This window comes from Panthera onca, chromosome C2 (genome assembly GCF_046562875.1).
Source record: "Panthera onca isolate mPanOnc1 chromosome C2, mPanOnc1 haplotype 2, whole genome shotgun sequence".
Taxonomy (NCBI): domain Eukaryota; kingdom Metazoa; phylum Chordata; class Mammalia; order Carnivora; family Felidae; genus Panthera; species Panthera onca.
Window position 1 is genome coordinate 84,360,672 of NC_138347.1, and position 26,640 is coordinate 84,387,311.

Below are 26,640 nucleotides of genomic sequence, written 5' to 3' on the forward strand. Positions count from 1 at the left end.
GTTGGGGTCTGCAATCTGCGAGGCACAAATGAATGTTCATACAACACCGCATTCATTTATCGTCACAAAAGAGAGCTAATGGCAGCTTCTTTAGGGGAATACAACAAAGCACACAAAATTAAGCCATGATTTTCCAGTGCACAAAATTAATTTAAAACCAGATTTCCTTCACTGAAATTCAACTCCTTCTATTAAATTCCTTGTCACCAAGATTTAGGGTTCTTATTGCAAAGGTATGTATGCCCACTTTCACAACCCTTATGCTCCCTTCTTAAAAGACTTTTCTACTCCAAGTGAACGTCAGCAGAGTAGAAGGCTCATTCACATGGCCTTCAAATGTCAGACATGTGGGTAAGGGGCAGGGGGCTTGATTTAATTTTTTAACAAAATTAATTTAATCTTTAATTTGAAATATATTTTTTTAGTGAGTGCTAATTAATTTACACAAATTTTTATTCTTTGCTGTTTCTATATTCTTCTCAGGAGTATGTGCCTATAGCCATGCTAATTTTAATCTTTTTTAAATTACAAGAAGATGTCCTCAATGAATAAAAAACAAAATTTTCCTTATTTCTATGTGTTTTCTCAGTCTTAGGACTGACCAATAATTATTTCTGTGAAAAAAAAAAATGCTATGGTGAGTGTCTTACATATATAAAAAATGAAGCAGAAGTCCTTGGTTTCAAGAGTACAATAAGCTTATGTAAAGACAGCTTATTATTATTATTATAGCTTTGGCTATAATATAAGGGATGGGAAAATACTCAAAATGAGTTTTCTTTCATTAAAAAAAGTTAATAGTTTCGTATTAATGGTTCTTAAGAAGTACTAACTTGATTAAAGATTTGAAGGCTCTTAAAGATATTTTATATCTGCACAACTTTTCTGTCACAACAGTAAACAATTAAGCTACCATGGATCACACCCAGAAAAACTATTTAATGCAGTTCAAGAACAAGATGTATTCAAAATTCACAGGATGCAGCAGCAGATAGATGTATATGAACACTTGTTCTTCATGCAGCTAGGAGCAAATGTCCACATAGTGGTCACTCACTGCTCATTTAAACACCTGGTATTTCGGCCTGGCCTTTGGTTGAGCATAGTATTTCTTTTTGTTTTCTGATGCTGACAATAAGTAAATAGACCACAGTACATAAAATGATCATCTGACAGGTAAAGGACCTGGAGACTCAGAGATGAACTAATTAGGTTAGGACACATAAGCCGCAGTGCCAAGGGCATCACTAACATCCAGGGCTGCTGTCTTCCCAACAGGGCTCTTCCTTTTGCTACACCATCTGACTGGAGGGTGGCTTGCAGCAAAGGCTACCTGATCATATACCTGCTCTCACTGTGTTCTTTTCATAGATGAATGTTAAGCTGACTACCCTAGCACATTGTTACAGAACCTGGGATCTCTCTAATTTATGATATCCTTACCCAATTGTTTTTAAGTCTATTATTGCTCAAAAACAAACAAACAAAAAAAACATGGCTTGATTTAAGCCAACATGATATGTGAAAATATGATTTCATAAAAATGGCAAGATTATTTACAAAACAAAACATCTTTACTTAACAAAAGAGTTGTCAGAGTGTTCTTTTAAGTAACAAGGTCTCCTACTGCCTTAGAGTTAAATAATTAGATGTTCAAAAATGTGATAAATACCCACTGTTTTCAGAAAGGCACATATGGATAACACGTGTTATACATATTTGACTCAACCAAAGGTGAAGGCAAATCTTCAAGTTTGTTTTGATTTTAGTTCTTGTTTTAAACATAAAATTTAGGTGACTACCACTTAAACACCCATTTTTATATTCATGTACAATTATTACACCTTTGTAATTCAAAGTAGAATATATCAAAAATCTGGAAGATAAAAATAAAATCAAAAAGTTTGATAAAACTTTAGAACAGCTCAAAATTATGAATTCAGAGTTATAAAAGCCATTACTTAAGCATTGCTTTGTCAAAGCCATTTGCTTGATCAAATGAACATAGATTAGAAACTTTGAAAATAAAAAACAATTAAAAAAACATATTAAGAATACACAAGATACTGACGGCGAGAAACTGAAAAGTGCCAAAAGTAAAAAAAAAATTTTTTTTTTTTTTAGTTATTAGTTATATTACTTTCTCTCTTCAAATCAGACTGGAGTTAAAGTTAATAAATAGTTCTGGTGACTTAATTATCAAAAGTTTCAGGATTTAAAACTTTCATTCTCTTCTATAAAAAACATCTATATTATTATTTTTGTGGTAATGGACAGAATGGATCTGTCTGTGGAGATAAATATATGTATCTCATATATATATATATGAGATACAAAATATATTGTGCAATTTATAGATGCACTAAACAGTAGCAAGGATATGAAATGTTTCAGCAGCCATTACAGTGTACAAAGACAAACACACACATGTATTTACAGCACGAATTAAGGCAAGATAAAAAATGGGCAACTCTCAGTTCCAAGTAACTGAAACTTAAAAAAACTTTAAACTTTATGATGAATTTCTGTAGCTTAAATTACTCAACATGCAGGAGCATCCTTAATTATGAAAATAATATGACAAGCAGAAGCATCAGAATTGTACTATAAAAGGTAGTTAAGGTGTACAATAGGTAACAAGGTACAGATCTCTGTCCTGTTATGCTGAATTTTCATCTGAATTTTCAGTTCAAAGAAGAAATGGATATATATTTTAAGTTTTAATATACATATTAATAAAGGTCAAATTAGAGACAGAGCTGTGCTAACAAAAATGCCCCACTCTTATTTCATGCCTCTGCCCATCTTTTGAATATTGTTTAATTGACCTTTAGCATGCAGAAGAGTTAACAAGGTTCTACTCCTCCTACTCTACCTAAGTTTGCTCAGCTGATTCCTGGCCCTCGACAATGGCTGCAGTGCGATGAACTCGTCACTTAAAGCAACTGTGTTGGAGTACATCTATAAGTGGACAGAAAAGGGATGGTACATACAACAAGTCAGTGAGCTGTAATCATCACCTAAGAGACAGACACAGGACAAACTTTGTAAAGACATCTGTTCCTCCAAGAATAGGAAATATACATGGTACACATACATGACTGACATTTGTAGGGCTGTTGGCTCTGCAATCAAGAGAATTTATTCTTCATTCTTAATACCACATGGTTATTCTGGAGAAAAACAAAGCTCAAAATAAATGCTGACAACTCTTTTTTTTTTTTTATGGTTTTTTTTTCTTGCTACTTTTGGCAAACAATGAAGTGTCTGACAATTTTCTAACCATTTCTTCATCATTTGAAATCAGTGGTAATGGTATAAGTCTGAAATAATAAAGATTACGGCTTGTAGCAAAGGAATAATGTCACACATAGGATGTGAATAACCATATACTGTTTCAGCAAAAACAAAACAAAACAAAACAAAACAAAAAAAACACAAAAACCCCCAGCAGGTTAGAAGATCTCTGAATGGAAGTAAACATTTCCTCTTTGGGTTGGACCACAATAGAACATCGGGTCAAGTCATTTAAAATTAAGTTTAGCGGTGCAAAAGGGAGATTGTACTAGATTACACACCCATTTAAAATAAGTTTAGTTTACCCCACGTTCCATTTTTAATCGATTTTAACCTATGGTAAAAGAACCAAAATATATATAAAATACTTCTAGCTTTTTCTGGTGTAAAGGTCTACTTTTAGGTGACAAATATTTCCTATGTAATCCTTTAAAAAGAGGCCATAGAAAAGGTAGCAAGAACTAATATCACTTTTTATTATCATAAGAAATCTCTATAAATACACATATTCTCATGTATCTAAAGATAAATGTAAATAAATCTGATTACTTTTATAAAGAATTAAGTTTTAAAAGCGGTGTCGTTAATATATTTTGGTGAAATATAACTTTATATAGGCCAAGAGGGGAAGACAAATGTGTTCTCCATAAAGGTCTAGAAAAAGTGTAATAGACAATGTATTTAATACACTTAATACATTTAATACTTTCTTACTATAAATATTTATGTCTGAAGATTAGAAAAAAGATACACAAACCTTTTTGATATACATTTAAGGAATATACTGCAGAATAGAAAAGTTTCTCCATGCTGATGTAACTATGTGAGCACAGAGTAATCAATTATGCAAATTTCTCCAGCCCCATTTGGAAATTAGTATCACAGAGCAACATCCTCACTGTCTTGATAATTATGATGCTTTTACTGAGGACTCACTACGTACAGGCCCAGGGTTAGGTGTTTTATATTCATTATCTTGACAATCATGTAAGGTAGTAATTATTATTCTGATTTTACAGAGGAGGAAATTGAGGCTTAGGGATGTGACTTGATTAGGGACACACATTTTATAAATGGTTAAGATGGTATTTGAATTAAGTCTGTCAGGCTTCAGAGGCCTATGCTGTTTCAATGGAGTTAAAATGTATATTGGCTAGGACTTAGTTACCAAAGCAAAGAAATGCTAAAGAAATGTTGATATGATCAACTGAAATTAAAGCTAATACATCATTTAGGAACCCACCTCAGATCACTACATACTTAGGGAGCAATTATTCTATTTTTGAATACACAACTAAATTTTCAAAATTTAAACAAAATTTGCTTAGTGTGTAGCAAATATGCAGAAAAAGTCTCAACCATGTACAAGTCAAATATACAAAATGGCACATTCAACTAAATAGCTATTATTTCCTGAGCATCTACTATGTTATTGAACATTATTTCACTTAATCCTCATTATAAGGGTAATGAAATAGATAGTTCTATCATAATTTTACTACTCATGAGGAAAGGGAGACTTAAAGTTACGGAGCTACCAAGTGGTAGAACTGGGTTCTGAACTGAGAATTATCAGGCTCTAAAGACTATATTCTTAAACACCATGTAACACATTGTTAATATTTATTAATATGCATTTAGTAAGAAAATATATTTTATAAAAATCCATTCTGTAAAAATTATTTAGGTTAAAGAACGTATTTCAGACTCTTGTTGAAAACAAAGTCATGTGAAAAACTGATGCTAGAATTCTAATGTGTATCTAAAAGACATGGATTTATCCCAATTATAGATCTCTGATAGAATGCCGTAATGTTATTTAAAACATAGTTACTATGTTTATCTGGACATAACTTGATAGTCTTCTATTTAAATCTAGCGCTCTGTTAATAAACAGTATAATTTAAGAAAATTTTAATTTGCCAGGAGTCAAAATTAATAGAAATAAGAAACAACTAAAAAATATCACATATAATAATATTTATTTTGCGAAATACTTGACACAAGAATGGATAATTTCCTATTCTGTGATATAAGCAAATTATAATGACAGCTATTCATCATTACAGACCTCTAATTAAAAAGGTATTGTATATAAAAAGTGGTTACCTGTGCCTTTTCAGTATTTGTAGGATGGAGTTGTCGTTCAAATACTTTCTTCACAATATCAAGCAGTAGACATGTAACAACCATAAGTATTATGGCAAACCAAGCAGAACCACTTGATAGGAGCTGAATAAATACAAAGTACATATTCTGGGAGCCCAAAAATGGCCTGCAAAGAAAGAAGGTAGGCTTAATAGAAATAGAAAACTGGGTACCTGGGTGGCTCAGTTGGTTAAGCATCCAACATCAGCTCAGGTCATGATCTCATAGTTCATGAGTTCATACGCTGTGTCAGCCTCTGTTCTGACAGCTCAGAGCCTGGAGCCTGCTTTGGATTCTGTGTGTGTCTCTCTCTGCCCCTCCCCTGTTCGTACTCTGCCTCTCTCTCTCTTTCAAAAATAAATATAAACATTTAAGTAGAAAACTGGTAAGACAATTTCTTAAATCAAAGCATCATGTAAATCCACTATGAACGTCATAATTTTAAGATTACTCCAGGCAAATGGTCAAAATTTGGAATTAGTATAATTAACTGCATATGTAATAAAACAAGAGAGACTTTAATTGTTAAAAATGAAATCCAATTTAATTACTTTCAATGACAACTATAGTTTTTATTATTAGGAGGGTGACAAGCAGCTGACTAGGTAACTCTACCTGAGCAGTAGGATATCAAAAGAATTATGCAGTAATACAGACTTATGAGACCAAGAATAGCAAGGAAAAGTATGTAACAAAATACTTTCCACTAAGCAATTAAATACTGATTACTCAAATCCTAGGCTGAAAAGCTCTTCTTAGAAGTTCTTCTCTAAAAATGTATTTTACAATAAATACACTCACAATTACAAATTCTACATAGTAATAGGTATAGTCGACATACTCTTTTTGGAATTTTTGTATAGATCACTTCAAAAGAATATGGGGAAATACAGAAAGAAATGGAAAAATAAAGAGGATTAAAATTAAACATTCTAGATGATAATAAGGGTATCCTTGTATGATCCTAAATGGAGGTTAATATTTAATCCAAGATGTTTTGGCTACTTTGTGTAGTTTTCTGCCTGACACTGGCATCAAAGACACAGCGGGCAAATGTAATTCTCCAAAGGAGAGATTTTAGATTCTCACTCACTAAAGAATCTTAAGAGAGGCATTAATTTTCAATCTATCAGAGTGACAGAATATCTGATTTTACCAATAAAGACGAAGCATATTATTTACTTTTGAAAAAGAAGTTAACTCATTCATAAAAATAATGGTTCTATGTGACTTATATTATGTACACTGATAATTTAGAGGTAATATGGTTACTGTAATTTGAACACTAAGTGTACAGTAAAACAACTGTGGTTTAAACCCTAGCTTTGCTACTTCTTAACCTTTGTTATCTTGGTTTTCAGTTTCCATATTGAAAGAATAGAGATAATAATATCTTAAGTTAAAACCACTAGAACATAGTATATATTCAGTAATTGTTAATTTTGCTTCTCCCTATCAGTAAGATCAACTGAAAGAAGCAAATTTATTACCGAATAGGGTCTCAAAATTATTCTGAGCAGAATTTGTTCATAATATAACCTATCATAATAAATAGAGTTGAAGCAATATAATTAAAATATAATATAGTTACTTACCAGAGAATCCCTCCATAAAACAAAGAAAATACAAAATAGAATATAATAGATCCCCAGGTAACAAGATGGTTGATCCAGGTCCAAAAATGAGTTTCCAAAGCCATCTAAAAAAAATTTTTTTAAATCTTTAATACAAAACAATACTTACTTAAACTTCATAGATGAAATATAAGAATAAAATGTAGTAATTTTAAGTGCCTAAGGTGGCTATGGCAAGTCCCTCAGAAGATAAATATTAATGAAAGGGTCCATATGAAATTGAATAATTTCAAGTTTATAATGTTTTTCTTCTATGAGGAAGTAGCACTGAAATTTATTGAATACTTTACTCTCTACTCCATGGACTAAAACAACCTGGGTTATTTAACATTATATATAGGGAAGTGAAATTTCAGAGATGAATATTGTGAGGTTAACCTTTATTTGACCATAAAAATCAGCTGAGGCTTTCCAAAATAACAAACTTAAATGTTTTTTAATAAAAATTAAAATGAAATATTAAAATAGCAATCAGTGAAATTATTCATGACTAAAAAAAGAAGTTAAAAGGCAAACATATCAACCTACAGTTAAAAAAAAAAACAAAATTAACTTTGAATTATACAGATACAAAATGTGTCCATGTTTCTAATTTCTGCACCATACCTTGACTGTGACTGTAATAACCATGACTGTGAAAACCAAGGTGCCGAATGTCCAGTTTCCAAACATCTAAACCGAAAACAAAAAAAACAAAAAACAGAACCATTACTCCATTAAGTATTAATAGGATGCTAAATCAGATATAAGGAAAAAGAAAAAAGCCACATAACTTCATTCTTTACTAAAAATCACTTGTATTATGTAGGCCAGGTACATTTGAAATCTGCGACTACATTTGTAAGGTTAAAGCAGGTTATGAAAGGTTAAAGGTTATGAAAAAAACATAAAGCATTATTATGTTTATTACCGTCATGTAAAAATGATCCTTTGGAGAACATTATCAGATTAGAAACCCAAAGATGGCTTTGAGATTGTGTGACACAGGATGTTTTTAGTTAGAATGATAGTTATTAGTGACTACTTTATTCATGTCACACAATAAAAATGATAACTCTTCAATCACAACTGTCTTCTGAAACCATTCCAACCAGAGGTTATGGCAGATCACTTGACACTGTATTCTGGACACAGCGTAGGTGAGCAGGCTCATAGGGTAATTCTATTTTTAAGTTTTTGAGGAAACTCCACATTGTTTTCCAGAGTGGCTGCACCAGTTTGCCTTCCCACTAACAGTGCAAGAGGGTTCCTGTTTCTCCACATCCGCACATCTGTTGTTTCCGGGGTTGTTAATTTTAGCCACTCTGACTGGTGTGAGGTGGTATCTCAATGGGGTTTTGATTCGTCTTTCCCTGATGATGAGCAATGTTGAACATCTTTTCATGTGTCTTTTAGCCATCTGTATGTCTTTGGAAAAGTGTCTATTTATGTCTTCTGCCCATTTCTTCATTGGATTATTTGTTTTTTGGGTGTTGAGTTTGGCAAGTTCTTTACAGTTTTTGGACACTAACTCTTTATCTGATATGTCATTTACAAATATCTTCTCCCATTCCGTCAGTTGCCTTTTAGTTTTGTTGATTGTTTCCTTTGCGGTGCAGTAGCTTTTTATCTTGATGAGGTCTCAATATTTCATTTTTGCTTTTAATTCCATTGCCTTTAGAGATGCATTGAGCAAGAAATTGCTGTGGCTGAGGTCAAAGAGGTTGTTTCCTGTTTTCTCCTCTAGGGTTTTGATGGTTTCCTGTCTCACATTTAGGTCTTTCATCCATTTTGGGTTTATTTTTGTGTGGGTGTAAGAAAGGGATCTAGTATGCTAGATATGTTACCAGTATGCTACTGGTATCTAGTGGGTAGAGGCTAGGCATGCTGCTTAACATCCTACAACTCCTAGGATGAACCCCTACAATTAAAATTATCTGGCTCAAAATATCATTAGTACAGAAGGTGGGAAGCCCTGATTCTGAGGGTAGGAAGAGAAGACTGAAGAGGAACAGTCAGTAAAGAAGCCAAAGTAAGTTATAGAAGCTGAGAGAAGATAACGGCAGGTAGGAAGGCTTTGTAAATTGTGCCCAGTGGTTGAGTTCATAAGGGCTGGGAAATGCTCTTGGATTTAACAATGTAGGGGTGGCTGGTGACCATAAAGAACATGGTTTTGACAGAGTGCTGGGAGCAAAAGCCCCACAGGAGTATGTTCAAGGGAGAAGAGGAAACAGGAAGTAGAAACAGCAAAAAAAGATAGGTTCTTCAAATTTTGCTCTGAAAATACACAAAAAATACAAACGCAATCTGTAGCTCAAGGAACTGTGATTTTCATTAGAAGATGGGAAATATTAGAACATGTCTGTATGGTGACTAGTATGATCTAATAGAGGATGACAGACTGATGAGAAGGAAGGTGAAAAGATAATTGCAGGAGTAAAGTCCCAGGTTAGGCAAGAAGGGGTTTAAGAATAAACAAAAGATGAAAACTTTTTGTATTAGGTTTAACTTAACTATACAGAGATCTATAAATGAATTACCTTCCCTAATCAGTTGTTTAGTTCTCCAATACAAACTCTCTTTATTATAGATTTTAAACATTTGATCAATTGTTGGGTGATACGATAAGAAGCGAAGTATATTTTTCTTTAAAAAAATTTTTTTTTTAATGTTTATTTATCTTTGAGAGACAGAGTACAAGCAGCGGAGGGTCAGAGAGAGAGCGAGACACAGAATCTGAAGTAGGCTCCAGGCTCTGAGCTGTCAGCATAGACCCTGTCCTGGGGTTTGAACCCACACAGTCCAATGCAGCGCTTGAATACATGAACTGTGAGATCATGATCTGAGCTGAAGTCGGATGCTTAACTGACTGAGTCACCCAGGTGCCCTGCAAAGTGTATTTTTCTGTTCTCTTCTAATGTACACTAAATTTCATTTTCTATCAATTGCCTGGAGTATTACCAGCGCTTTAAATATTTGTCTCATGAATAAGTGAACATACAGGGAAATTCTTTTTTAAAAAAAAAATTTTTTTTTAATGTTTTATTTATTTTTGAGACAGACAGAGACAGAGCATGAATGGGGGAGGGGCAGAGAGAGAGGGAGACACAGAATCGGAAGCAGGCTCCAGGCTCTGAGCCATCAGCCCAGAGCCCGACGCAGGACTTGAACTCACGGACCGTGAGATCGTGACCTGAACTGAAGTCGGACGCTTAACCGACTGAGCCACCCAGGTGCCCCTACAGGGAAATTCTTTAATGAACTAGATAATCAAAGTTGTATTAATCATAAAATGTTTTATTCAAAGAAATCTGTATCTACTTATAGCAATTAATTGCATATGTGTTCTTGAATGACCTGACTGGTAATTACAGTGGTTAAATCATTTAAATTGAAATAAAAGATACTGTATTCACTGCGGAATACAGATACAAAATGACATATTTCTAGTCTTAACACAGAGCTCTTACCATTTGGTGGTTAGGTTTCAACAGCTGATGACATGTATAGCATGAAAGAGAAATTAATTAAGGATAGGAAATAAGGGGAGAAATCATTATAATTTCAAGAAAAAATAGTGAACAGTATAAAAAAGTTTATTTTTCTCTTTCAGAATTACAACCTGAAATTTCATCTCTTTAGTCTACCTTGAGTTGCTAATTAATCTGGCAAATGGTCCAGACCTAGAAGGTTTGATGAGGGTGTATTACTTTTTCTTCCTTAATATATTATATCTCATTAAATTTTTAATGTGGTGGAATAGTGTACAAAATGTATTTTAGAATGGTACTGTGGCTCTGATAATTCCAACATCTCCACTGGAGAAGTCTAACTAGAATTAGAATACTCTAAAAACTTTTCCCTTTTTCTCCCAATCCTATATATATTTTTGTAATTTCAGTTATTTTAGTGTTTAAAACTGGGTACAATTTCATAAGGACACAAATCATTAATGGTAGACATTTTCCTTTTAGTTCTTGCACACTTCAATAGAACAAAACCAAAACAAGCAAATTTAAAAAAACCCTTATTTGGGCCAGATCTCATTTTAAATAGTAGTTGCCTAGTTTGTCATTTTCATATCAGACCATTGAGAATGAGTGGAGTAGATATTAGTATTTGAATTCCTGAGTTAACAGGAGCTGTTTTTCTTTAATCTTCTTTCTTGTGAAGCCTTTGGCTGAAACCACCCAACAAGCAAAATGTCATGTAGGCTTATGATGGGAACTCAGCTACCTCTAAAACTCTTCTCCTGATTATTTTCCTCCCTATATCATCTCGGTTTTCCATTCTCACCATATGACTAAAATTCCCTCCTTTCTGTTTCCTTCATTGTAGTGTTTTAGTCTTCTAATGTACTCTTACCCAAGCTGACATGCCTTTGCCTTTGCATCCTACAGAAGTCCACTTTATTAGAGGTGAACTCTTCGAATCTGAATTGCTTTTCTACCTTCTTTCTTATCTATAATCTTAAGTATCATCTTCCCCATCTATGATTTTAAATAGCTTTTTCCCTGAGAAAGTTACCTTGCTGAGATCATAGGAAGACAATACAAGCTATTTCCAAAAATATTCCAAACAGCAACATTGTCAGAATAAGTGTGTTCTAAGATGAGATTACTTACTCTGCAGAGATCAAGAGAGGGGGAGATAAATTCTTCTTTTTTTAAAAAGACAGTCATTTGTTTTTAGTACCTCTTACTTTACTTAAATAAACATTCTTCATTGGTGTTTACCTCCCAATTATTTAGCTTTTCAAAAAAAAATGATTTCATAGATAGTCATGTTCTTAGAAACAGAAAGCAGAATTGATTTCCAAGGGCTGAGAAAAGGGAGAAATGGGTAGTAGTTTATAGAGTTTTGGTTTTCCAAGTTGAAAAAGTTCTGACGATTTTATTGTACAACAATATGAATATACTGAACTGTACTCTTAAAAATGTTAAGGTGGTTAAAAAAAAAAAGTATCACATTCTTTTACAAAGCAGGAAAGAATATCCAATGGGAAAAAGACTATCTCTTCAACAAATGGTGTTGGGAAAAATGGACAGCAACATGCAAAAGAAACTGGACCGCTTTCTTACACCATACACAAAAATAAATTCAAAGTGGATTAAGACCTAAATGTGAAAACTGAAACCATAAAAATCCTAGAAGAGAACACAGGCAAGAACTTCTTTGACAACAGCCTCAGGAGCTTTTTTTCTACATGTGTCTCCTGAGGCAAGGGAAAACAAATGCAAAAATAAACTACTGGGGCTGCATCAAAATAAAACTTCTGCACAATGAAGGAAACAATCAACAAAACAAAAAGGCAATCTATGGTATGGGAGAAAATATTTGCAAATGACAAAGCCAATAAATGGTCAGTATCCAAAACATATAAAGAACTTGTAAAACTCAACACCCCAAAAACAAATAATCCAATTAAAAATTGGGCAGAAGACATGGACAGACATTTCTCCAAAGAAGACATCCTGAGGGCTGACTCAAGAAAAGATGCTCACCATCACTTACCATCAGGGAAATGCAAATCAAAACTACAGTAAAGTATCACCTCACACCTATCAGAATGGCTAAAATCAACAACACAAGAAACAACAGGTGTTGGTGGGTATGTGGAGAAGAGAACACTTGGGCACTGTTGGTGGGAACGTAAACTGGTGCAGCCACCATGGAAAACAGTATGGAGGTTCCTCAAAAGGTTAAAAACAGAACCACCCTATAATCCAGCAATTTGCACTACTGGATATTTACAAAGAGTACAAAAACACTAATTCAAATGGATACATGTATCTCTATGTTTACAGCAGCATTACTTACAAGGAATGGAAGCAGCCCAAGTGTCCACTGATTGATAAATAAACAAGAGGTGGTATATATACACAATGAAATATTATTCAGCCATTAAAAGAGAATGAAATCTTGTCATTTGCAACGATACAGATGGAGCTAGAGAGTATAATGCTAAGTGAAATAAGTTAGAGAAAGACAAATACCATATGATTTCACTCATGGGGAATTTAAGAAACAAAACAAACCAGCAAAGGGAAGAGAGAGAGAGAGAGAGAGAGAGAGAGAGAGAGAGAGAGAGAGAGAGAGAGAGGAAACCCAGAAATAGACTCTTAATTACAGAGAACAAAGTGATGATTACCAGAGGGGAGGTGGGTGGAAGGATGGGTTAAATAGGTGATGAAGATTAAGGAATACACTTGTGATGAGCACTGGGTGACATAAGGAATTGAATCACTGTACGGCACACCTGAAACTAATAGAACACTGTATGTCAACTAACTGGAATTAAAATAAAGACTTTCTAAAAAGTATCAAATTATCTATTTTTAAATATGTGCAGTTTACTGTATATCAAATACAACTCAAGGTGTTTTTAAAAAATGATTTAGTGGAAATCAGTTTTCATTATTTTTAGAGGACTTAAAAATTTTTTTAATTCATTTTTTTATATTTCTAAGTAACCTGTACACCCAACGTGAGGCTCAGACTCACAACACTGAGATCCAGAGTTGCATGCTCTACTGACTAATAAGCCAGCCAGGTTCCCCTGGAGGGCTTAAAAAAATTTTAAGTTATATTAAGATCTGACTGACTTATTTCGCTTAGCATTGTAATTTCACTCATACATGTAATTTAAGAAAGAAAACAAACAAGCAAAGGGAAAAAGAGAGGGAGACAAATTAAGAAATGGATGCTTAACTATAGAGAACAAACTGATGATTACCAGAAGAGAGGGGAGTGGGGAGATGGGCTGAACAGATGATGGGGATTAAGGAGGGCACTTGTTGTGACGAGTACTGGGTGATGTATGGAATTGGTGAATCACTATATTGTACACTAGAAACTAATATAACACTGCATGTTAACTAACTGGAATCAAAACAAAATCTTAAAAAAATAAAACTAAAGTTTTTGTCAAACATAAAGTTACATCAAGATCTCTAACAAATATTCTATAACCATTTTAACTTTTGTCAAAACTCTTTAAACATAAAAGAAATGGTGATTGTGCTTTTCCATGAAGCATGACTTTAAAGTTTTATGTTAAGCTCATTTTTAGCTTTGAAAATAAAATGAAAAGATTACCCATGCAATATAGCCACCAAATTACTGATCTGTGACTTCTGGACAAATGTTTGTGATGATACCACTGCACTGTAAGATAAGCTCCAGGTTGTACAAGCACTAGGAGTATCTTAAGCCTGCATAAGGCTAGGCAAATTTTACATGAATTTAATTCTTCTGCTATTTTGGAGAAAAATAATTAAAAATTCATCACTATGTCATTTTTAAATGGTGCTGTGAAGGTAAAGATCTGCCCATAGGAAAGCAGTTTTTAGACACACACACACACACACAAGCATTCAGCCATGTTATATACATTACTCTTTCCAAATCTCACAGAAAATTTTATCAGGGTTCTTGTATTTTACTTAAGAAAGGAAGTCCTGTTAAAAAGATCGGAGAATATATGAAAAATGAGTAATTCTTTCCTAAGTTAAAGAGAAATTAAGAATGAGTGAATACTTCAAAAATATTTGTTGAAAATTCATACTTATAATATTCATGATACTGCTAGACCCTTATACAAAAAAATGGGAGTGGAATCTTAACTTCTCCTGAACTGTCCTGCTCTACCTGGACCCTAAACTATTTCAACTCTTTCTCCTGCTCCTCTCTCAGGGTCACTGATTTGCATCAACTTCATCCTTATCTCCAGCTATTCCTCTTCCCAGTACTTCCCCCTAATAATGTTTTCTACTTCAGGCTTTCAACTGTTGGTAGATTTGTTGGGCACACAGGAATAACTAACTGGAAAACAGAAACCATTCAACATATCCAGTGTTGAACAATGGGACATGAGCTAGATGTCTAAAAAGATTTTCAGTATAGGAAGATGTAAGAGAGGGCTGGAGCAAAAGGACAGAGGTCTGTGGGCTTAACCCTAAGGAACAGATGGTTCTAAGACTTTGGGAAAAAAGAGACAAGAGATGAAATATAACAATGGCTTGGAACTAAAATGAGCACATTCTGAGAGAGTCAGCAAGGACAATTTAACATACACATTTAAAGAGGAAAGAGATTCCAGGAGAAGTTGATCAGATGGGATTGGGAAGGCAGGGTCTTCAAAATACTTATTGGATGGTAAAAATAACAACTAACTCTGCCAAGACTGACTGAGTACTTGTACATGCCTAATGCTCTTTATATGCCTAATGCTCTTTATATATAATAATCCTCACTGCAAACCTAGAAGGTAGGGATTCTGCTCCTATATATAATTTTGTGGGTGAGGAAACTGAGTCTTAGAGAGGTTAACTAACTCATCCCAAATCACTCAAATGGTAACTTCAGGTGTCAGGTTGTGGAGTCATTTCACCTGATCCCAATGTGTGCTTCTTTCCCACTATACCTAGTATTGGTGGCAGGGAGTAGTAGATTAGTTTCTAATGGTATATATCTGAGTGATAGAACAATTAGGCTAAAAGGGGAAAGAAGTTAATGATTTACAAATTGAGTTACCAAAAAAAGGGAAACCAACAATTCATACATGGTAATGAAAAAAATCTTCATTAAGATTTTATCTTTGTATACAGCATGCTTAAAATTTAATTTTAAAAGAGTCACTAAACATAAGAAACAAATTTAAATTATCAAGGGAATACTTAAATTCTGACATATAATAAAATACTATGTAGCCATGAAAAAATATTTTTGAAGCATTTTTAATAACATGGAAAGTCACTTAGGCTATAATAAGGGGAGAACTATAATAAAGCTATCATTGGGGCGCCTGGGTGGCTTGGTCGGTTAAGCGTCCGACTTTGGCTCAGGTCATGATCTCACGGTCCGTGAGTTCGAGCCCCACGTCGGGCTCTGTGCTGACAGCTCAGAGCCTGGAGCCTGTTTCAGATTCTGTTGTCTCCCTCTCTCTCTGCCCCTCCCCTGTTCATGCTCTGTCTCTCTCTGTCTCAAAAATAAATAAACGTTAAAAAAAAAAAATTTAAAAAAAAGCTATCACTGAGACATAGGGGGATATAAATTATGAGGTTAATGGAAAATAGCAAAAAAATAAAAAGGAATGGGTGAAAACATGTTAAAATCATAGAAGTAATTATACTTAGGTAAAAGGACAACAGGTGATTTCTTTTTTTTTTTTTTTAAAGATTAAAACAATTATTTTAGTAACCTCTACACCTACTGTGGGGCTCAAACTTACAACCCCAAGATCAAGACTAGCACACCCTCTGACAGACTCAGCCAGGGGCCCTGGTGATTTATTTTCTTTCTATTTTTTCCTATGTATTTCAAATTTAATGGACACATACAACTTTTAAAATCAGGAACAAAGTACTAACCAGCAACAAAAAAATTAATTTCATGGATGACATGTTCCTTCTACTTTTCAAAACTTCTGTCCAGTTTTCACCCTAATATTTCAGGTAGCAATGGGCATACTATCTGTAAGTTTGATGGTCCTTGCACAGGTGGCACTATTGTGCACAAAGGCACTGGGCTAATAACTTGTTTCTCAAAGGAACTTAGGATCATGGCTAAGCACACAGGCTTTGAAGTCACAGAGATCCGAGTCTGAATTCTGTTCTTGTAATTTATTTATGGTGTGACCTGAGGCAAATTTCTTAACCTCTCCAAGGTTAATTTTCTAATATGCAAAAAGTAATGATATTTTCCTCACAGAGTTATTATAATTTAATAAGCTACCACACACAGTTGGCACAAAGAAATAACTCAATAAAAGGTAGTATTTGGGAAGTGCCGTAATCTTTATACTGTACAAGATCATATTTTTGTCCAAATCAGGCTAAACATGTCCTCAAAAGTGAATGCATGTATGTTCCTGCACTACATCTTAAAGGAATGGCTAAAAAAAACCTCTGTACAATTGAAATCTATTTCCTTCATTGCACTTGGATATTTTATTTGCTTATTTTTTGTATCTCACACGACTCTGTGCTCCATGACCAAGCATGTTTAGTTAATCTCACGTATCACATATCCAGAACCTAGTATAGTACACAGTATGCTTGGTCCTTAATAAATATTTGCCAAACAGATAAAACTTCATATTCTCCCAATTGCGAATCTTGTATCTCTGTGTCTCAAAATATATTCTTCAATGCTTAAGTACTGCCAGTGGGAAAGGGAAACTAAAGGCGACAAGCATTTCCAATTTACCACAGTACCACTGCTGTCACTTCCTTTCCTCGTAACTCATTTAGCTAAGCCTAGAAAGAGAGGCCTAATTCAGCCAGAAGTCAAATAAGCTCTCCGATCAGGACACAGTAACAATGGCCACTTCCTAAGCATACCAAAAAAAAAAAAAAAAAAAAAAAAGAAAGAAAAATTCACGATTAAAAGCAAAAAACTAAACACCAAGTCCTCATTTCTCATATGAAAAATGCAGGTCACAGTATCTCTCCAATAGGATTATCGTGACAATTAATGGAGATGGAACATGTAAAACTCTTAGCAAAATAGTAAGCACTAAATAGACAGCAATTATTATTAAGACACAATCCTAAAGCAAACAGCATGCAAGGATATATCCCCTCGTGTGAATTAATTTAATAGCAAAACTGCCTAATAACTTGAGTTTCATATTAAGACTATACTGTAATGCTTTTAACTTTTGAAATCTTTATACAATTGCATTTTAACTTAATACCTACAATTTTATAATTTGAATTGAATTTTACTTTTATTTTTTATGAGAGAAAGTTATGAGATCAGACTAAATGAAATTATTAACAAATATTCTTTAAAAAATGATATATTTTACCTGGCCATTTCCAAGCAGAGATATATCTTTTCCAATTAGAAAATAGGATCCAAAAAAGAAAATAAAGGCATGACTGAAACCCAGGATGGTCCAATAAAGAAATGTTTTAATGCTTAGTTGACGGTTTTTACTAATGTCTCTGTATATTAAAAAAAAAAAAAAAAAGAGAGAAAAAGGAACATGGTAGGATTCATGTTTATTATTTCCATACTAAATTATTGTTACAAATTCACAATGAAAAAACAAGAAGGATATTTAATTTAAAATTGCTTAAAAATATTAGCAGAAAGTATACACCTGAATTTACAAATCACTGTTTATAATACACATCTGTGTAGCAGCTTATAGTTCATGTAATATATTTAAAAACATTTTCTCATTTAGAAAAAAAACATGATATAGGCATAATAATTCAGCTTAATTGTTAAAAGTTGATCTATCTGCAGTATATTCTGTTGTGAACAGTCACTCTGCTATGACTATCTGTTTTTAGTGGAGTCATTTGAGTTTGGTTCAGCATTGAGGCTCCTAATCGATTTCATATCCACCAAAGGCTGGAAGGAAGAGCAGTTTGTGGTAATCTTAGGTCAAGCCCAGTCCTAGATATCCTGGGAAATCAAAGTGAGTCATTGCCATTTCTGGATGACTGAATACCTCTGTAAGAGTGGACATCAGGTTAACTTGGGAACCATAAACTGGTCTTCAGGAATAGTTCCACATCTCTGTGATTACTTACTTGGTTCTGGGGAAGCAGGGATAACCCAGAAGATCTGGAATAGGAATTAATGTCCTCAACCCTGAATTTTGCATTGATTATGACTTATTAATTTGTCAACGCTAGAAAATAAACTAATTTTTTAGAAACTCTGGAGACAACCAATTACTAAATAACTTCTTTTGTGCACATAAAATGGAGTATTACTGGTTTGCAACAGTAAATGCAAATTAAACAACTGCCCAATGCATTCCTAGTACAAAAGTGTTCATTTCTAAAAACACTGGAAAAGTTATTAAATTTTTCTTTGATATCCAATAACTATAAACCATAAACTAAAATACTTCCTTAGTAAAATATTAATCACCGAGATACTGCCTAATATATTTGCTTATTTATAGGATGCTTTCAAAAATTGGTAACTACGTAACACACTTTTTATACTCAGAACTGTTATGGACATTTAATACCGGAAAATACTTACCGATAGAGGGTAGGCTTGCTCTGTAATACGTGAGGGTCTATATGCTGTTCCAACAGACTATATATCAGTATAGGTAGGGAAGTAAAACAAATATTGTATAAAGTCAGGTACACGCTGTCATACAGTGTCTAGAAAGAGAAATTGGTGGGAATTTTGAGATTCTAAACTGTGTATTAGTTATGCATATGATCACAAAGAAGCCTACTGGAAATAAGCATAAAAATTATATAGCTTTCTCAATTTACACAAAAATCCAATTTAGTAATTCCAATTTGTTTCTTACATAGACACAAACACATAATATTCCTAGATTTATATTCTTTGTGGGAATTGGAACACTTTGTTATGTCAAGTGATCTGGAATTACAGTGAATTGGAGCTACACTTCAAGATTCTCCACAATTTGGTCATTGAGATGTCGTTTTTACACAATTCTCCTGCCTGCATCTTAGGCTTTTTACTATTCCTTTGGTAGGGAAAACATACAGTTTTGCTTTTATGACTCTGTCTTCCCATCTAAGTCCTACATTTCCTTTAAGGTATGATCCATGAAACTTTAAACATTGGCTCAAGTTCTTGATGATCAAACGTCCTCTTCTAAACAGCTGTCTGTGCTACTATTGGTACTAAATGCCTCGCACTTTGCGTACACTTCATTTATTGTTTTTATTGTTATTAATACTGTCTCAAATTATACTGTAAATTCCCTGAAAACCTAATCAAAATAGATTAGGTCTACTTATAGACCTAGCATTCTCTAATTCATTCAAGTAAGCAAACATTATTACTGGCAATCAATGACCAAGCAGATACTTGAAATTTAGAGCCACAGGTTGTAAATGGAAGCAAAAACAGGATTAAGGATAGAGACAGCTAAAGAAAAACCTAAGATAATCAGGCTCTTATTATTTCAATAAATTAGAACAAATATCTTAATTAGAGATGTATAATGTGGTATGTAAAAAGGGTGCTCAATTAGTCAAAAGCAGTAGATCCTAGTATGGTTTAGTTATTAACTTCGTAGCTATGTGATCATGGCAAGTTACTTAATTTCTGTGGATTTCAATTTCATTTTCCATAGAATAAAACAGAGTAGATGGCAAATATGTGACGTGTGTACAACCAAAGACCCACATGTGCTCATTATAGCTACTACTACCTGATTACAGGGTTTCTCTCTGAGCCTGTAGCTTCAGAACACTTTTCAAACTAGCATTCCTGGTGGCTCTACCAGTTATTTACAGTTCATTACTGAGATAAAGTCTATATATCATTCCTGGACTCAATCACTAAACTTCCTTCCCCATCCAAAAAAACTCTGTGAGTCAAAAAATAAATAATGAGGTAATCCCCCAATAGTTACTCTAACATGGCTTAATATAGAGCTTACAGAAATATTACATGTAAGTTGAAAAAGTTACCAAAATTCTCTCATAAGCTGTTAAGAGTTAATACTTATTTTTTAGAAAACATCTAGAATTAAAATATATTTTGGTATTAACATTCACTTCAAACTGAAAATCAGAATAAATATTATCAATTTTATACTGATCAAATACACTAATTAGGGAATTTTTGTCTATTTATTTGTAGGACTAGGAAAAATGTAAAAAGTCCCTCCAACTATCAAAAACTGAATACACACACCTTATTCTAAAAGGATAAATCAAAAGCTTCTATTTACTTACTTGTTGAGAAAACAAACAGTAGAACTGATATAAAAATTGGGGTGTGATAAAGCACACATTCTGAAAAACAAGATTAAACGGAAATAATTAAAATATTTGGGTCTAAAAGGGAAATAATTTCTAAGAATGGTTATTAAAGAGTCCAGAACACAATTTCTGATATGGTAAGTAGAAGATCTACTCATAGGAACTTGTTCCCTTATTTAAAATTTCTAAAAGAATTCTAAGCAGTACTTCAAATGTCAGAATGAAAATCCCTTGGGCTCTTATTGCTAAACAATGCCATAATTTTGAATTTACAGCCTTCCAGCTATTATTCCATACTTTTCATATATAATACAATAAGTACAGTTTATTTAAACTATAGGGTTATGGGCACCTTGGTGGCTCAGTCAGTTAAGCATGCGACTCTTGATTTCGTCCCAGGTCATGATCTCAACGGTTTGGGAGTTCCAACCCCATATCAGGCTCCGTGCTGACAGCACGGAGCCTGCTTCGGATTCTCTCTCCCTCTCTCTCTCTGCCCCTTCCCTGCTCACACACTCTCTCTCAAAAATAAATAAAATAAACATTTAAACCTTAGGGCTTAATAGCTTTTAAATAAAAATATTTAAAATAATAAATGGAATTATGGAAACATCTTTCCATTTCAATATACAGTATAAAACCTTGGATTGTGAGTAACTTGGTCTGTGAGTGTTCTGCAAGATGAGCAAACATTTCTAATAAATTCTAACTTGATAAATGAGCAATGTCTTGCAATATGAGTAGTATGCGATACTGAATGTCATATGATCACAACTCTGCCAATGGTTTTTGAAATTTGCTTTGATAAAGTGCTCTGGATTACAAGCCTGTTTCTGGAATGAATTATGCTCACAAACCAAGGTTTTATTGCACTTATATCATAGCAAAAGTTATGATAAGATAGAAAAGCTATAATAAGGTGGCCATCATTTATTAGCAATATGCAATCTACCTGTGTTCTTTCATTGGCTTATAGATATTATTTATAGAATATATGCAATATAGAACACTATATATTGTATTAAATATCTTGGTATTCAGGAGCTCCTAACATGGGTTCCCTTGAAGTATACCTTCCCAAAAAGGGTTAAGAGAGAGAATGGTATTTCAACATAATTAGTTTCCTTGTAATCCTAAAATGTATCTTATTTTATGCATATAAAACCCCTCTAATGAGTAGTTTATACATCTTACTAGACTACCAAAAGGTCATTCTTGGCACAAAAAGGATGAAGAACCTCTGCTTGAAACCACTGTACTGGACCTAAATTAAAACTTATTACTGGCTCAGGAAAAAATAACATGAAAGAAATCAAATTAAGTATGTTTTAATTTGCATAGAATAAAATTATCAATTTTAAGTGTGAATTTTGATGCTAACAAATTTATGCACCCAAGTAACCACCACCACAATCAAATTAGAGAGCTTTTTCTATCATGCAAAGTTCTCTTATATCCCTTTCCAGTCAGTGCTATCACCTGCACCCCTGGCCTCAGGCAACCGCTGATTTTCTTTCTGTAGTACACATTAGATTTATGACAAAATAATCAAAGTATATCCCATAAACTGTTATTTTTACTTATAGAAACAATTTTTAAGAATAATTTGAATGGCAATCACATACCTTAAATTAAAACCTCAAATTACTGTCAGTAAATGGTTATATATATCTCCATGAAACTCACCTTATAAAAAAAATACTGTACAAGGGTAGCTATTCTAATATAATAAAAATGACCATGAACAAAAAGCAATTTGGAGAGGAATTTAAATCTAGCTATTGCATAGTCACTGTTTCTTGCAGCTTGTCTTCCTTCTTTACCCATGATTCCTGTAATAAAGAAGACAAAAAGGCAAGTTCATTGATAACTGAGAAGTGTGATTTTGATAATTTAACTACAAATATCTTAATTATCTATAGCAGTTGAACCTGGGCTTGGGAGCACTATTTCCCAATATAGAGTGGATAGAAGATTCCCAAAAGGTTGCTCCACTTAAATCAAATACATAATTAAAACAAATCTACAATACATACCAGGTATGTAACATCAAGTGTCAAAGACTCAAAATATAATAAAATACAATGAATATAAAAATAATGTTGAAAGTTAAGGATCTAATAAGAACATCAAGTTTTACACTAATAGACACAAAGTACTAGTTAACAGATTTCTAATGGAGAAAGTGCTATAAAACAGCTTTAACTTTGTTAATTTCCAATGAACATAAAAAAAATCCAAATTGAATGATTAGAACCTAGCAAAAATGAGCATTAAGTTTAATGGTTTTAAAACTTTCGCACATAAGTCAAACAAAATGTGCTCTTTACTTATTGATTGAATTTGATTATTTAAAATGGAAGCCCTGATTTTATTACTGGATTCAAATGGCATGAAATATTTCAATAAATATAACTAACAAACATTACACAGAGCAAATGAAGACTTAAAAAAGTTGTACGCATTGAGGGCATCTGGTAGGCTCAGTGAGTAAGCATCAGACCCCTGATTTTGGCTCAGGTCATAATCTCACAGTTCCTGGAATCAAGCCCCTTGTCAGGCTCCATGCTGGTAGCACAGAGCCTGCTTGGGATTCTTTCTTTCCCTTTCTCTCTGCCCCTTCCCCACATACACGCTGTCTTTCTCTCTCTCTCAAAATAAACTTAAAAAAAAAAAACAAAAAACTGTATGCACTGTTTGCTGAAAATTCTTGCAAAGGTAATTAATAGTGAGAAAAGCTAGCACACTCACAACTTACCTTCCTACGACTGCATCTAGATAAAAGTTACGCATGAAATAGCAATTCACCAGATTATCTATGTGCACATTTTGAACAAATGCCAAGTATATAAATATTTTAAATGTTTAATGTGACAATCTTGCTCCCTTTGTTAATTTATCTAATCTAGGCTGGATAAAATGTGCTTTTTAAAATAAGTGTCCACAATATCACTTGAAATCAGTACATAATTTTATCTGATAAATATGAGTACATTTTTAAGGTTACAGTAATCCTTTAGGTTTCAAAAGAGTTCTTGCCAAGTTTGTTTTTTCAATCTGGAAACAGCTTTGAAAAATCATTTTTCAAAATTATAATTTTTTATTTTTGTAATAAAAAAAATTTCCAAAATGGCTAGGTATAGATCATCACTTACATTTATAACATCTAGAGAAGACCACTATTTTTGGTCTATATCCTTTAAGAATTTTTCCTTCTGCATTTTTTGTGTGTATTTAATATATACACAAATGTACAAAACGAGATTATTTGTTTTATAATCTGTTATTGTCACTTAATACATTATGGACATTGTTTTTATAACATCTAACTATGTTAACTATTCATTTGTTAAAAATGTTTTTAATTTATTTTGAGAGAGAGAGTTTGTGTGTGTGTGGGTGAAGGGCAGAGAGAAAACCAAGCAGGCTCCACACAGTGTGGAGCCCCACGAGGGGCTTGATCTCAAGAACCTCAAGATCATGACCTGAACTGAAATCAAGAGTTGGACGCTTAACCAACTGAGCCACCCAGGCGTCCCTTTATTCATTTTCTTAAAAGAAATTCCTAGATGCATAACTGCTAGGTCAATAGGTACACATTTAAAATTCTATTATACATAATAATGCAGGGTATACCAATTTACACTCCCCCTAATACTGTACATGAGGATTTGCTAATTCTAACCTTTGCCAATTCCAAGTTTTACCCAACTTTGTAATTTTGCCAATCTGATAGGTAATTTTAACTGATAGGTAATTACTAATAGGTAATTTTTTTTTTTGAGTGAGCTGAACACTTTTTTTCATGCATTTAATACTCATCTTAATTAAAAAAAAATGTTTATTTTATTTTGAGAGAGAGAGAGCACGTGTGCATGAGAGTTGGGGAAGGAGAGAAAGAGAGAGAGAGAGAGAGAGAGAGAGAGAGAGAGAGAGAGAGAGAAGGAGAGAGAGAGAAATCAAATCCCAAGCAGGCTCTGCACTGTTAGCACAAGGTCTGATGCAAGTCTAGATCCCACAAACCATGGGATCATAACCTGAGTCGAAATCAAGAGTCAGAAGCTTAACTGACTGAGCTACCCAGGCACCCATGCAAATGTTCTTTATTAGTTTCATGTTTAAAATTTGAATTTGGGTATATTTACTTCTGCCAGACATACTGATCATTCCCTTTACAATGCCTTTCTTTCTTTCTTTCTTTCTTTCTTTCTTTCTTTCTTTCTTTCTTTCTCTTTTGTTCTTTCTTTCTTTCTTTTTCTTTCTTTCCTAAAAATTAGATCCTTCCATACCTCAAATTACAAGATTATTCATTAAATTTTTTTCTTCCATTCCTTTTTGTGGTCTTTAAAATTTTTAAAATATATAATCATTCTGGTATTTGTTTGGCTCTAAGCAACAGAGACCCAACTTTTTTTTCCTCCCAAATAACCAAATCAGTTATATTAGTATTTTTTTTATCAAATAACTTGTTTCCCTACTTATTTGAAACATCTCCTTTTTTTAAAAACTAAATTTCCAGATGTTTCCATGTATCCTACTCACTGGACTTTCTGTTATACTAGAATCAAATTGTTGTAACTACTGTAGCTTTTTATGCCTTTAATAGGAAGGTATAGGAAGTTATCATCAAATTCTTATGGAAATTTATGGTAAACAACAGTACACAAACTAGAAAGAAAATTAAGTTTCAAAATGAAAAGTGAAGAATTGATTTGAGAGCTACACTGGAAATATTAGACCTGAGAACTACCTATCACAGGACATTACAGAGGTTATTCCAGAAGAGGAATTAGCCTTTTTTCTAATTCTAAAATTTTATCCTTCATTAAAAAAACCTCCATACTTTTCTCCTTTGCTTCTGTATTTGCATAACAAAGTTATTTAGGAAGGCAGCTCAGAATATGGTTTAAACAGTAAATGACTGATAATTTAAATATAATAAAATGGTATTAGTCTAAATAAAACAAAAATTTTAGGCAAAAATAGAAAAGAAATTAGAACAAAGTTTATTAAGTTAGAAAATTATTTGAGGGGTGCCTAGGTGGCTCAGTCAGTTAAGGGTCCAACTTTGGCTCAGGTCATGATCTCACAGTTTGTGAATCTGAGCCCCACATGGGCCTCTCTGCTGTCAGTGCGGAGCCTGCTTTGGATCCTGTCTCCCTCTCTCTGTCCCTCCCTCACTCCTCCTCTCTCTCAAAAATAAACAAACATTTAAATAAAAAGGAAAACTACTTGAATATATATATTATAATGGTTTGATATAATTTATTATTTCTAAAATTGTCATTAGAACGAGTTACAGAATCTTTAGACTGAAAAAGACAGGAAATAATAACAACACTCTAAAAGAATTGCAACCATGAGGGCAACTACATAAATTACAAATTTAGAGTTTAAAAATTATAGAAAAATGTGAGAAAGTACTTTAAAAGGTACAACACGGCAAAATAAAGCTACTTTATTATGAAGGAGAACTGGCAGAGATAAAATTCACCAACATGGTATTTATGTCCTTGAAACTTTGGAATTAAAATATCCTAAATATTGGGCTTAATTATAATGGGCTTCTTCTGATGCAGATACAGTGATATATTACCACATTGCATTCATATATTTGATACTGCATTTTAGCCTACAAAAGGAAAATTCAAAATCACCAAATAATTATACCAATTTTAAAAATTCAGGAAAAAAAATCAATCACCTATGCCAACATGTGCTTCTTGTATCATGCTTACATCATTAGCACCATCACCAACAGCCAATGTTATAGGTTTCTCAGGTGAGATTTTTATCAGTCTTATTACCTGAAAGACATATAACTAATTAGTTATTATAAAACTTCAATTTTCTTG

The 26,640-nt window shown here is 33.2% G+C and overlaps 1 protein-coding gene across 8 annotated transcripts in view; it reads right to left on the reverse strand.

The window, feature by feature from the left end:
* ATP11B (ATPase phospholipid transporting 11B (putative)) overlaps positions 1-26,640 on the reverse strand; it is a 130,469-nt gene that overhangs the window by 17,815 nt on the left and 86,014 nt on the right. For 6 of the 8 annotated variants that reach the window (XM_060639303.3, XM_060639304.3, XM_060639312.3 and 3 more), the window contains 8 exons: positions 26,490-26,592; positions 22,472-22,617; positions 20,759-20,818; positions 19,071-19,198; positions 17,872-18,010; positions 7,686-7,751; positions 7,041-7,144; positions 5,407-5,572 (listed from right to left, as the gene is read on the reverse strand). In XM_060639303.3, coding sequence (XP_060495286.1) covers positions 5,407-5,572; positions 7,041-7,144; positions 7,686-7,751; positions 17,872-18,010; positions 19,071-19,198; positions 20,759-20,818; positions 22,472-22,617; positions 26,490-26,592 — 912 coding nt within the window. Of the gene's footprint in view, positions 1-2,875; positions 2,962-5,406; positions 5,573-7,040; positions 7,145-7,685; positions 7,752-17,871; positions 18,011-19,070; positions 19,199-20,758; positions 20,819-22,471; positions 22,618-26,489; positions 26,593-26,640 lie in introns of all 8 variants that reach the window. The other 2 variants (XM_060639307.3, XM_060639309.2) reach the window with 1 other exon arrangement.